The 13,335-nt window shown below is 38.3% G+C and overlaps 1 protein-coding gene across 5 annotated transcripts in view; it reads left to right on the plus strand.

Annotated features, from left to right (window-relative positions):
- Positions 1–13,335, plus strand: part of TRIM37 (tripartite motif containing 37) — a 123,519-nt gene that overhangs the window by 82,625 nt on the left and 27,559 nt on the right. For all 5 annotated transcript variants that reach the window (XM_059047698.2, XM_067021233.1, XM_067021235.1 and 2 more), the window contains exon 19: positions 4,399–4,707. In XM_059047698.2, coding sequence (XP_058903681.2) covers positions 4,399–4,707 — 309 coding nt within the window. The remainder of the gene's footprint in view (positions 1–4,398; positions 4,708–13,335) is intronic.

Below are 13,335 nucleotides of genomic sequence, written 5' to 3' on the forward strand. Positions count from 1 at the left end.
TTCTCACCATAAAGTATGATACTAGCTGTAGGTTTTCTTTTTTAAATATAAATTTATTTTATTTCATTTTTAATTTTTGGCTGCATTGGGTCTTCATTGCTGCACGCAACCTTTCTCTAATTGTGGTGAGCAGGTGCTACTCTTCATTGCAGTGCTGTGGCTTCTCTTGTGGCGGAGCATGGGCTCTAAGCATGGCACAGTAGTTGTGGCACAAGGGCTCGGTAGTTGTGGCTCATGGGCTCTAGAGTACAGGCTCAGCAGTTGTGGCACACGGGCTTAGTTGCTCCGCAGCATGTGGGATCTTCCCAGACCAGAGATCGAACCCGTGTCCCCTGCATTGGCAGGCGGATTCTTAACCACTGCACCACCAGGGAAGCCCTGTAGGTTTTCCATAGATATTCTTTATCAAGTTAAGGAAGTTCCCCTTTATTCTGAGGTCTTATTGTGAATGGTTGTTGGATTTTGTCAAATGCTTTCTTTTGCATCTGTTGATATGATGGTGATGGATTACATTAATTGATTTTCGAATGTTGAACCAGCCTTGTATACCTGGGATAAATCCCACTTGGTTGTGGTGTATGATTTTTTAAATACGTTGTTGAATTCAGTTTGCTAATATTTTGTTGAGGGTTTTTGGCATCTGTGTTCATCAGAGATACTGGTCTGTAGTTTTCTTGTAATGTCTTCATCTGGTTTTGGTATTAGAGTAATGCTGACCTCATAGATTGAGTAAGGAAGTGTTCCCTCTGCTTCTTGCAGAGATTGTAGAGAATTTATATAATTTCTTCTTTAAATGTTTGGTAGAATTCATCAGTGGACCCATGTGGGCCAGATGCTTTCTGTTTTGGAAAGGTATCAGTTACTGATTAAATTTCTTTAATAGATGCAGGCCTATTCATATTGTCTATTTCTTCTTGTGTGAGTTTTGGCAGATTGCCTTTCAAGGAATTGGTCCATTACATCTAGATTATCAAATTTGTTGGCATAGAGTTTTTCATAGTTTTCCTTTATTATCCTTTTGTTTCTTTTAACACATATTGAGCGAACACCTATCACGTATCAGACTCACTGCAGGTTTTTGTTCTTAACCAGTGTGCCGTAAAAAGGACGTCCTAAGGGGCAGTAGTGGTAAATAGAAGTGGAAAGTCAAGTTGGATCTGTTCTGTGGAAGGCCTTTCATGCTTGCCTGAGGAGTTTATTCATAGTGGACAGTGGGGAGCCGTTGTTTCAGTTCAGGAATCGTTTGATTCAAACTGTATTGTAGAAACCTTGCAGGGCTGAGAAAGCAAAGCTATCAGACATGAAATTCCAATCAGGGTACAGTTGTAGAAGTTTATGTGTGGTTCCTAGTATGAGAGGACAAATTCCTACATTTCTGTGTATTTTCTCAATCATTATATGCTTAAAAATATGTGGAGCTGGGATAAGGTCACCAGAATCTTTTGATATTATAAAAGTTCTACTTAACCTCTAGGGAACAGATTAACCTAGGCCATGTATAATTAAGATTTTACTTATAGCAAACAGTTATGCTTGTAAAGTTAGAGTTTATGGGGCTTGGCAACTAACTGTAACATGGTAAAGAGGACTCTGAAGTGGCTTAGGTGACCAGGAGAAGGGTGACAGCATTGACAGTTACTGAAGTCTGGAGGAGAAGCTGTAGAGAATTGTCGTTCTTGAAAGGTACAACTGAATGATATGAAAGAAATGTTATAGCTGAGACTCTCAGTTCTATTAACCTTATAACTTGGCAGATTCAGGAAGGCTTCTCATCATCAGTGCAGTAAGTATCCTTAAGTTGTCAGGTTCCTTTGGTGAAATTCCACAGCACCTTACACTCTCCCGTCTTAGCACTTAACCACACAGCACTGAAGTGGATTGAGAGCTTTGTGAGGGCAAAGACTGGGTGTTCATCTTGTTCACTGTTAATATCCCCTGCCTAGCACAGTGCTTAGCATTTGAAACAAACTCAGTAATTGTTTATTAACTGATTTTTCAGATGATGGAGGTTTGTTTAAGTCTGTTTTGTATTTTCCCATTTGGGCTTCCTACTTTTAAAAATTCTTGTCAGTTTCTAGTAATAATAAACTGAACCATGTGGTTTAATACAGGTTTTCATATTTAAGTCCAGGTAGATGTGGGGTGGGAGATGGGAGCCACAAAGATTTTATTTAGCAAAACATTTTGAGTATTTTGTGCCATAGGCTGCTTGGCCTGGAATATAAAGATCACTAAGATGTAATCTCAGCCCTTAAGTTGTTCACATTCTACATGTTTGTCTTCCTTACTGTAATGTGATAAGTGCTGCAGTAGAAGTGGACTCCCTGTGCTCTACAAAATTAGGTGAGAATTGATTTGAAGGAAGGGGAGCAGTTGGTGGTTTAGGTGCTTGAAGATGGAGACATTTCAGATTATACCTGATGAGTTTGGGTGAGTAGAGCAAAGGAAAGAGGACGTGTGAAAAGGATGAAAGCGAGATAGAACATGGCTGGTATGTTAGAGATGCAAACAGTTCCAGAAGATTGGATATGTTTGGGATAGAGGCAGAAGATAAAGCCACTGAGAGTGAAGGTGGAATCAGATAATGTAGGGCCCTGTGTGCCATGCTGGTGCTTTCCTCAGTGAATCTAAGCAGGAAAGTAATATCTGATTCGGGTTTTAGAAAACTGCCCTGACATCTTGGCGGACAATGGGTTGAATGGGAATGTGCTCCAGAGTGTTTTCACAGACATTGAATCTTCTGAGCTTCACAACAGTCCTGTTACATGTATATTATTGTCTTCATTTTACAAATAAATAAGTGGACTCAGAAGTTGGAGCACTCAAAGAAAGTTACAGCAACTAAATGGTAGCTCTGCGACCAAATCCTGGATTTCTAAAACCTCTCTCTTATTCTTGCTTTCAACTGCAAGTAACAAAATGCTGCTAATCGTGGCTTAACTAATAATAATAAAGGCACTTTATTATGCATATTAAGTCTGGAGGTAAGTGATTCCAGTTTCATCAGGTATTTAAAGGCAGGCCAAGGGATGGTCTTCCTGCAGTTCTCTTGCCTCTTCTGTCATGGCAATAAGATGACTGCCACAGCTTCATACATCATTTATTCACAAGAATGTGTCACTAGCAAGAAAGAAAAGACTGGATGGAAAAGAAACTTATTCCGTGACTCTGGAGACCAGTTATTAAGATCACTGACTTTGGAGGCAGACTCCTTCGTTTGAATTCAAGCTCCTCTACTTATTATCTGTATCACCCAACATAATAAAATCTCCCTATCAGGATAGAAAATCTCTGCCTCCCCTCCCCCCAGCTTTTGGCTGAAACTCTGAGTCACGTGCCCACCCTATATGCTCAAAGAGGAATGAGCTTAGACCAGTCCTATAGACTCATATCCTCTGGGGCCGAACAAAGGATGGACCGAACCGTCCAAGGCACACTGCTGCCCACCTAATACCTGAACACAATCTGTGTTCTTTTCACATGGTAGAAGTGGGGGGATAGCTGTTGGACACACTGCGATGCTACCTTTGCCCTGTTATATGGCAGTAGATTGTTAACAGTGTGTAAGCAGGTTCAGCTATCATTCCGAATTGTTCTTTTGTCTACTTAGGGTATCTGTTGGTCCCCTGTTTGTTGGGGGGGGTTATTTTTGGGGGTAGGGAACTTGGTTTCTTTTTGCTTTGAGTCAGTCATAATGTTCTTTGATTTCCAAAATATCTACCTCATTTGCTCTTCCTGCATAGAAAGTGTGTGTTTTCCTTGATCATTCCTCTCTTCTTAATATTTGGGTGAGTGAAATTAAAAACAACTTTAACTACTTTCTCTTAGAAGAGAGAAAGCATTGTTAGTTTAGTGGCTGCAGAGACTCAGTGACAAGGAACTAGTTTTTTATGATATTCCATGGCACTTAATAGCTTTATCTACATTGGATGATAGTTCAGTAAATCAGTTTTTAAAATTAAGTTAGAATATTTTATTATATACTATGTATAGCATATTAGACTAAGTGGCTTCTTTATGTTTTTTCTGGTTTTTTTTTTTTTGTGTGTGTGTGAACATAATAAAAGCTCAGTATAGAAAATTTGAGAAAAGTGGAAAACTATAAAGAAGAAAGCCCAGGCAGTAGGGCAGCTTTTAAAACTTTTAGAAGTAAATACATAATTCAGATTTGAGTGATTATAATGTGACCCAGATTTTAACTTTGTAGGTGTGAATAGAGTTAGGATACTTATGTCTATCTTTATTTTCATTAATGGGATTTAATGCATGCTTTTATGTTGATACCACCTAAAGCACCTTACGTTATTTACACCTCAAATTTGCTTATAGTCACAGTATAGAATAGTTTCATGAATGTTAAAGTCTATATTAACATGACTTGTCACTTTCTCTCTGAAGCATCATATTCTCGAAAAGATAAAGACCAAAGGAAGCAGCAGGCAATGTGGCGAGTTCCCTCTGATTTAAAGATGCTAAAAAGACTCAAAACTCAAATAGCTGAAGTTCGATGTGTGAAAACTGATGTGAAGAATACACTTCCAGAAATAAAAAGCAGCAATGCCGCTTCTGGAGACATGCCGGGAAGCCTTCTTTCTGCGGACCAGGCAGCTCTGGCTGCATGTGGAACTGAAAACTCTAGCAGATTACAGGATTTGGGAATGGAGCTCTTGGCAAAGTCATCAGTTGCCAGTTGTTACATACGAAACTGTAAGTGAAAAAGATCCTATTAGTTTTATTTCTCCATGTGTCATTTGGGAAGCTAGAGGACAGGTTATTTTCAGAATAATAATATTCACACATCTCCCTCACAATGAATTAAGACTACAAATGCAAACAGCCTTTTCTCCCATCCAAAACTGACTCTGTATATTTTCTGCTGTGTAATAGAGCTAACATTTCTTGGTTGCTTATTCTATGTGGGTCAACAAACAAGACAAAATCCTTAACCTCATGGATCTTGCCATTCATGTATTCTTGTGATAGGAATTGGACATTAAAATGTGTAGACAAGAGCTTCCCTGGTGGCACAGTGGTTGAGAGTCCGCCTGCCAATGCAGGGGACACGGGTTCATGCCCCGGTCCGGGAAGATCCCACATGCCGTGGAGCGGCTGGGCCCGTGAGCCATGGCCGCTGAGCCTGCGAGTCCGGAGCCTGTGCTCCGCAACGGGAGAGGCCACAACAGTGAGAGGCCCGCGTACCGCAAAAAAAAAAAAAGTGTAGACAAGTAAAGATAATTTCAGTTGGTAAAAGGTACGTGAAGGAAGCAACAGAGGAGTGAGATGGGCAGAGCAAGTGAGGTGTGTGCTATTTTAGTTAGGGTAGTCAGAAAGTCTCTCAGGAGGCAACAGTTGAACTGATATCTGAAGGTTGAGAAGGTGGCAGCCATGCAGAGATCTGGGGGAAGCATTCTTCAGGGTAAACAGAATGGAAAATGCAAAGTCCCATATAAAGGATTTGCTCTGCACATTTGAAGGCTCGAAGGAAGACCATTTGGGCTGAACACGGTGAATGAAGCAGAGGCGAGAGTGACAGGAAATAAGTCAGAGAGGTAGGCAGGATCTAGATCAGGTAGGGTCTTGTAAGACCTCAATAAGGAGTTTGAGTTTTATTCTGATTTTAGGAGAAAGTCTCTAGAGAATAAAAATCAGGGGGGTGTTTATGATCTGATATACCTTTTTACAGAGATTACTTTCTTTGTTGTGTGGAGAAGGGTCTGAAAAGGGTTGAGAGTGGGAGTTGTGAGACCAGTAAACAGCCTGTAACAATAGCTTGTGTGAAATACGGTGACTATATTCTGGAGTTACTACACTGGGTGGGTGGACTTGCTCATAGTCTTCCAGCCTTTCTTAATTCTCCCAAGGATGGTATATAACTAGTACTACTCTAGATACATAGGACAGAAGTTAATCTATTACATACAATAGATATTTTAGACCAGGAGGGCTCAGTTCTTTCCCACAAACCTGGTAAGAAAGGTTTTAGGAAAAGAAAAAAACTAAGAATGATGTTTCAGTGTTTGGTCTAAGCAACTTTGTGATGGGTGGTGTCATTAACTGAGACACAAATCGAATAAGGAAGAAGCAGGTGTGGGGATTGTTGTGCCCTAGGGGCAGGAAGTCGGGAATTCTTTTTTTAACATACTAGGTTTGAGATGTCTGCTAGATACTCTAGTAAATATCTCCTAGGCAGTTGAGTGCTAGTAAGTCTGAAGGATATGGGGTTAAAGCTGGATATAAACAGTTGGAAGTCAACAGTATCAGATGTTGTTTAAAGCCAGGGATCAAGTATGAAGGGAATTTAAGTGGAGAAATTTTGGTTCTGGGCACTTAAATATTTAAAGGCCTGGTAATGAAGGGGAAGCCAGCAAGGGAAATTGAAAAGAGTATTCATTAAGGGCAGAGAAAAACTAGAAGAAATGAAATCTCAAAAAAATTTTTAAATGCATCTCAAATCAGTGGAGTGGTTGTATCGTTGAGAGGTGTCAAAATGAAGGGCGGGTGACCCTTTTAAGAACCATTTCCATGGAGGGGTAGAGCAGAAGTGAATGAGGTGAGAAAGCAGAGCATGTCTGTGCAGCTTCTGCAAGAACTGTCACAATAAATTGGGTGGTCCCTGGAGGGGTTGTGGAGTCAGGAAAGAGTTTGTTATCTGTGTGTTGTTTTCTTTCATTTTCTTAAATATATGTGCTTTTCTTACCTGGATTTTTTTGGTGGTAAATATACATAACATAAAATTTACCATTTTAGCTATTTTTAACTGTACAGTTTAGTGGCATTAAGTACATTCACACTGTTGTGCAGCCGTCATCACTATTCACCTCCAGGACTTTTTCATCATCCCAAACTGAAATTCTGTATCCTTCGAACAGTAACTGGGCATTCCCCCTTTCCCCCACCCTCTGGTAACTACTGTTATACTTTGTTTCTATAAACTTGACTATTCTAGATATCTCATATAAGTGGAATAATACAATATTTGTCTTTTTGTGTCCGGTATTTCACTTTAGCATAATTTCTTCAGGGTTCATCCATATTGTATCAAGTGTCAGAAATTCATTTCTTTTTCAGGCCAAGTAATATTCCCTTGTATGTCTGTATATACTACATTATGTTTATCCATTCATCTGCTGATGGACGTTTGTGTTGTTTCCACTTTGGGGCTGTCATGAATAATGCAGCTATGAGCACGTGTGTGCAAATATTTGTTCAAGTCTCTGCTTTCAATTTTTTGGGTATATACCTAGAGTGGGATTGCTGGTTCATATGCTAATTGTGTTTAATTAAAAAAAATTTTTTTTAAATCATGGTAAACTTTACCACATTTTGTTAAACAAAATTTACCACCTTCACCTTTTTAAGTGTACCTACCAATGGCATTAAGTACATGCACGTTGTTGTGCCAGCAACACTACCATCCATCCACAGAACTTTTTTTTATCTTGCAAAACTGAGTCTCTATACCTATTAAACAGTAGCTCTCCCTTCTTCCTCCCCCCGTCTCCTGGCAGCAACCATTTTGCTTTCTGTCTGTATGAATTTGATTACTCTGGGTACCTCATATAAGGGAAAACATAGAGCGTTTGCCCTTTTGTGGTTGGCTTATTTCACTTAGCATAAGCTTCTCGGGTTACATCCATGTTGTACCATTCAGCACAAATATCTGTTCAAGAATAGATATTTCTTGACAAGGAATGTCTTGTGGGATGCTGATATTCTCTTCCTTTTTATGGCTGCATAATATTCCACTGTGTGTGTATATACTCATTTGTTTACCCATTCATCTTTTTTTTTTTTTTGCGGTACGTGGGCCTCTCACTGTTGTGGCCTCTCCCGTGGCGGAGCGCAGGCTCAGCGGCCATGGCTCACGGGCCCAGCTGCTACGTGGCATATGGGATCTTCCCGGACCAGGGCACGAACCCGTGTCCACTGCATCGGCAGGCAGATTCTCAACCACTGCACCACCAGGGAAGCCCCTCATTCATCTTTTGATGGATACTTGGGTTGACCACGCATGTGAGGATTTATTTTTGGGCTCTCCATATGTGTGTTTATTAAAATGGGATATATTAATGCTTGGTACTGATGGCAATAATACAGTAGAGATGAATAGGAAAGGGGATAATTGCCAAATACATAGGATTCTCTTAAAGATGACAATATAATAGAAAAATGAGTAAAGGTTATGATTAGGTTGTTAACATAAGTAGAAATACAAAAAGGCATTAAATGCATGAAAAGATACTCAACCATATCTAGTTGTCAAGGAATTGAAAATTTAAAACCAAAAGAAATAATGCTTTTTGGATGGACTTTTGCAAAAAGTTTTTGGTACATATTTCTGCAGATACTTCCCCTGTTGTCACTTGTTTTTGTTTTCTGCTAAACGTGAAGTTTTAAATTTTTAAATTTCAAGATCTATTAATAGTATTCATGGTTTGGGGATTTAATGTTTTTATTTGGAAGGGCTTTTCAACTCCAAGTTTATAAAAACAACACTTATTTTCTTGGTTCTATTTTTGTTTTTTAACTTTTTTACATTTAGGTCATTATTCCATATATAATTTGTTTTTTCCATGGTGGTGTGTGAGGTAATAAGTTCAGTGATCCAACCCCCTGCCCAACCCACCCACCCAAACAAAACATGTTTTTTGAAGAATCTACTCTGTTCAACAATATGGAACTCGTCCTTTATATTATAGACCAAATTGCCATATTTACATAGTTCTGTTTTTAAATTCATTCATAGAGGTTGAACCAGGTGAAATTGCCGATATGAGACTTTTTGTTTGTTTGTTTCTGGCCACACCACTCGGCTTGCAGGATTTTAGTTCCCCGACCAGGGATCAAACCTGTGCCCCCTGCAATGGAAGCACAGAGTCCTAACCACTGGACTGCCAGGGAATTCCCAAGAAACCATTTTCTTTCTTTCTTTTTAATATTTATTTATTTATTTTTGGTTGCATCGGGTCTTAGTTGCAACGTGCGGGATCTTTCGTTGCAGCACATGGGCTCTTTGTTGTGGCATGCAGGCTTCTCTCTAGTTGTGGCACGCAGGCTCCAGAGTGCACAGGCTCTGTAGTTGCACTTGCAGGCTTAGTCCCCTCAGCACGTGGGATCCTAGTTCCCTGACCAGGTATCGAACCCACGTCGCCTGCATTGGAAGGCGGATTCTTAACCACTGGACCACCAGGGAAGTCCCATGAGACTTTTTTTTTAAACATATAAAAACAGCAATTTGAGATTGTTCAACCATATATTTGCTGTGTTGTCTACCAGACCCACACTCTTTTTTAACCATTGTAGTTTTATAGTTTGTAATACTGTGGTATGTTTGCCTTATTTTTTTTTTTAATTTTAATTTAAAAAAAATTTTATTGGGGTAATTTACAATATTGTGTTAGTTTCTGCTGTACAGCAAAGTGAATCTGTTACACAAATACATATAATCCACTCTTTTTTAGATTCTTTTCCCATATAGGCCATTACAGAGTATTGAGTAGAGTTCCCTGTACTATACAGTAGGTACTTGTTAGTTATTTATTTTATATGTAGTAGTGTGTATGTCTCAATCCCAGTCTATCAGTTTATCCAGCCCCACTCCCCAGTAACCATAAGTTTATTTTCTGCATCTGTAACTCTATTTCGGTTTTGTAGATAAGTTCATTTATAAACTATTTTTTAGATTCCACATATAAGCGACATCATACGATATTTGTCTTTCTCTGTCTGGCTTACTTCACTCAGCATGAGAATCTCTAGGTTCATCCATGTTGCTGCAAATGATATTATTTTGTTCTTTTTTATGGCTGAGTAATATTTGACTGTATATATGTACCACATCTTCTTTATCCATTCCTCTGTTGATAGACATTTAGGTTGCTTCCATGTCGTGGCTATCGTAGCCTTCATTTTATTTTTGTTTTCAAAATGTCTTTGACGACTCTTACATGTTTACTCTTCCAGAAATTAATTTTGACTGGAATTGTGTTACATTTAATGCATTAATTAACATTTAATTTGAGGAATTGACATCTTTTCAGTACTAAAACATTCAAATTTAGGAATGTGGTGTTTCCATTTATTCAAGTCATCTGTTATGGACATATACTTCTTCAGAGTTTTAGTTTTCTTCATATAAGTTCTGCATGTGTCTCATTATTAATTTCTAGGTATGTTATAATTTAGGTTGCTGTTGTGATGGGATCTCTTTTTCCCCCCATAATATTTTCTAATTATTAGTTACTGACATATAAGAAGACTATTGGTTTTAATATGTATTCAACCCACTTAGTGAACTTTTTAAATTGTTAAGTTTTTTAGTCAATTATATTGAATTTTCTATGTAGACAATCATATCATCAGGAAATAGTCATACTTTATCCACTCCTTTCCTGCTTATTTACTTTTCATATTGCATTGTCTAGGCTGGGACCTCAGAACAGTGTTAACTAATAGCAATAATAGAATTTTTGTAATGTTTTCAACTCTATTTGGGAATTCCTTTAGTTTTTAATCTCATTAAGTTCAAATTTTGTTATATGTTTCAAAAGGTAGTTTTTATCAAGTTGAAAAATAATATCCTTCTATTCCTAACAACAATCATGGTTAACATTTACTATAATGGTTAACATTTACTAAGTGTTTATTTTGTACCAGGTATCATTCTAACTATTCTGAGTCACATGTATTAACTCACTTAATCCCAACAACGATGAGGCAAGTTATTTTTATCCCCAATTTACAGATAAAGAAACTGAGCCACAGGGCATTAAAGGGTCCTAGAGTTTCACAGTGGTAATTGCAGAGCTAAGAACTTGAACCTTAAAGCTTGTGGCTTTCACCATTACACCAAACTACCTCTTTTCCTATTGTGAATGAAAAAATGTTGCTGGGCCATATTGGTAAACAAAGGATGTTGCAGCTGCCTGAGGAAATTCAGAACTGAAAGAGTCCTGAGGGAATTGAGGATGAGAAAGAAAGGAATGATTTCAGTGAGCCCAGACTCTTGCATCTTTCCCATAGTAGAAGTGCTAATTCATTAACTTGAGACATCTGTGGGATTTTTTGTGTGTTTTTTGATATTTTGTAACTAACTGTAATCTTTTGATGTGCCAACTACCTGGTCTTTGTTGAAAAAACCCATATATATCCTGGCTCCTCTGTTGCCTCTTTGGAACAGTCTCTCAGAACTGTTCTGAGAGGCTGCCTCCCGGGCTTGAAGTCCTCAGAAACTCCTCCAAATAAAACATAATTCTCAACTTTTAGGGTGTGCATTTTTTTCAGTCAACACTACTTACTAAGAGTTTTTTTAAGTCAAGAAGTTATGTAGAATTATATCAAATGCTTTTTTTCTTGTCAGTCAAAATAATCATATTATTTTGCCCTGTTACTTTGTGAACACAGAGAATTATATTATTTATCTAATACTGACCATTCTTGAAATTCTAGAATGAGTCTTTCTACTTGGTTTTGGTTTGTAGTTTTTTAATATATCATTGACCCTTGAACAACATGGGTTTGAATGAACTGTGTGAGTCCTCCTATCCACAGATTTTTTCAATAAATCCGCAGTTGGCTGAGTCTTTGGATGCTGAACCACTGATAAGGAGGGCCGACTCTAAAGTTATACCTGTATTTTTGACTGTGTGGAGGGTTGGTGTCCCTAATCCCCTATTCTTCAAGGGTTAACTGTACTGGCTGTTTTTAGTTTGCTAATACTTAGGATTTAAAAAAAATTTTTTTTGGCTGCACAGCATATGGGATCTTAGTTCCCCCAACCAGGGATCGAACCTGCACCCCCTCAGTGGAAGTGTGGAGTCTTAACCACTGGACTGCCAGGGAAGTCCCAGCTAATACTTAGGATTCTTGACTATGTAGTCAATAAGTAAAATTGAGCTATAGTTTCATTATACTATCCTTAACACATCTGAGTTCCAAATTTATGCCAATCTCATAGAATAAATTCAGAAGCTTTTGTCCTTTTCTATGCTGTGAAATTATTTTAACATGTTATCTGCTCGTTAAAAGTGTAATGAAACTCATCCATAAAACTATCTAGTGGTTCTTTCAGGGATAGAACTTTAACAGCCTTGTTCATTTCTGTGTGTTTATTGGTCTCGTATTTCTGCTGCTTCTTGTTTTCATAATTAATTTTCCTAGAAAATTAATTGTATTAGATAAATGTATTGGTATAAAGTCATTTATTCTGTTCCCTTAAATTTTAGAAACTTCCTCTGCATATGGGATATTAACTTTTTCAGTTATATCATTGCTTATTTGTGTTTTATTTTTTCCCTTGATTTGACTTGCTGGAGGCTTGTCCATTTTATTCATGTCTTCAAAGACCTAGTTCTTAGATTTATTTCATCTACTGTTTTCTTTTTATTATGTTAATTTCTGCCTTTGTTTCTGTTAATGCATCTCTTCTTCATTTTTTTTCCTTAACCAATAGTTTATGTATACTTTGCAGTGGAGAAATTGGTCATAATTTTTTTCTCACAGCACCTTTTTTCCCCAAATGTACAATTCAGCAGTTTTTAGTATATTTACAAAATTGTGTGACAGTCACCATTATCTAAGTCTAGGACATTTTCATCCCTCCTCTTGTTACCGAACTTAGGTTCGGCTGCTTGCTGCTCCAAAGCCAATCATTTGAGAGGCAAGTGTCAGTAGAAAAGCAAGGTGCTTTAATCAGAAAAGCCGGCAATCTGAGGGGACAGTAGACTTGTGTCCAGAGGCCAACTGCGAAGATCATGCTTAACCATGACAGTTTTTAAGGGGAAAAATGAGGGGTGGGGTGGGGGGGAACCTCAGTGAATCATCGAGGCAGGAGGTTGGGTTCTGCATCATTCTCCAGTCTGTGTGCACATGGGCTGACTCTCCCTTCAGATGTTATCTTGCCCAAGCGATCCCAAGCAGGATCACTTAGGGGGGCTGTTGGGAGTAGAAAGCTAGTCATTTTTTTAAACTGCTAAATTCTTCGTTCGTTCTTCTTTTTTTCTAGGAAAAGAATCAACAAGGCATGGTGTGCATTCAGGAGAGCAAAAGTCAAGAGTTGGGTTAAATTGCCTAGTGATCTCATTCCTATAATTAGGTTCTTTTAAGGTTAGAGGGGAACAGAAATGCGTAAACAGGAAAGGGACAAAAGAGCTGCTTTCACTCTTCCCCTAAACTCCATACGCATGAGCTGTTATTCCCCATCTTCCCCTTCCCCCTATCCCCCTAGTAACCGCTAATCTATTTTGTCTATGTGGATTTGCTTCTGGACTTTTCATATAAATGGAATCACACAATATGAAGCCTTTTGTATCTGGCTTCTCTGGCTTAGCATAATGT

Source organism: Kogia breviceps, chromosome 19 (genome assembly GCF_026419965.1).
Source record: "Kogia breviceps isolate mKogBre1 chromosome 19, mKogBre1 haplotype 1, whole genome shotgun sequence".
Classification (NCBI taxonomy): domain Eukaryota; kingdom Metazoa; phylum Chordata; class Mammalia; order Artiodactyla; family Physeteridae; genus Kogia; species Kogia breviceps.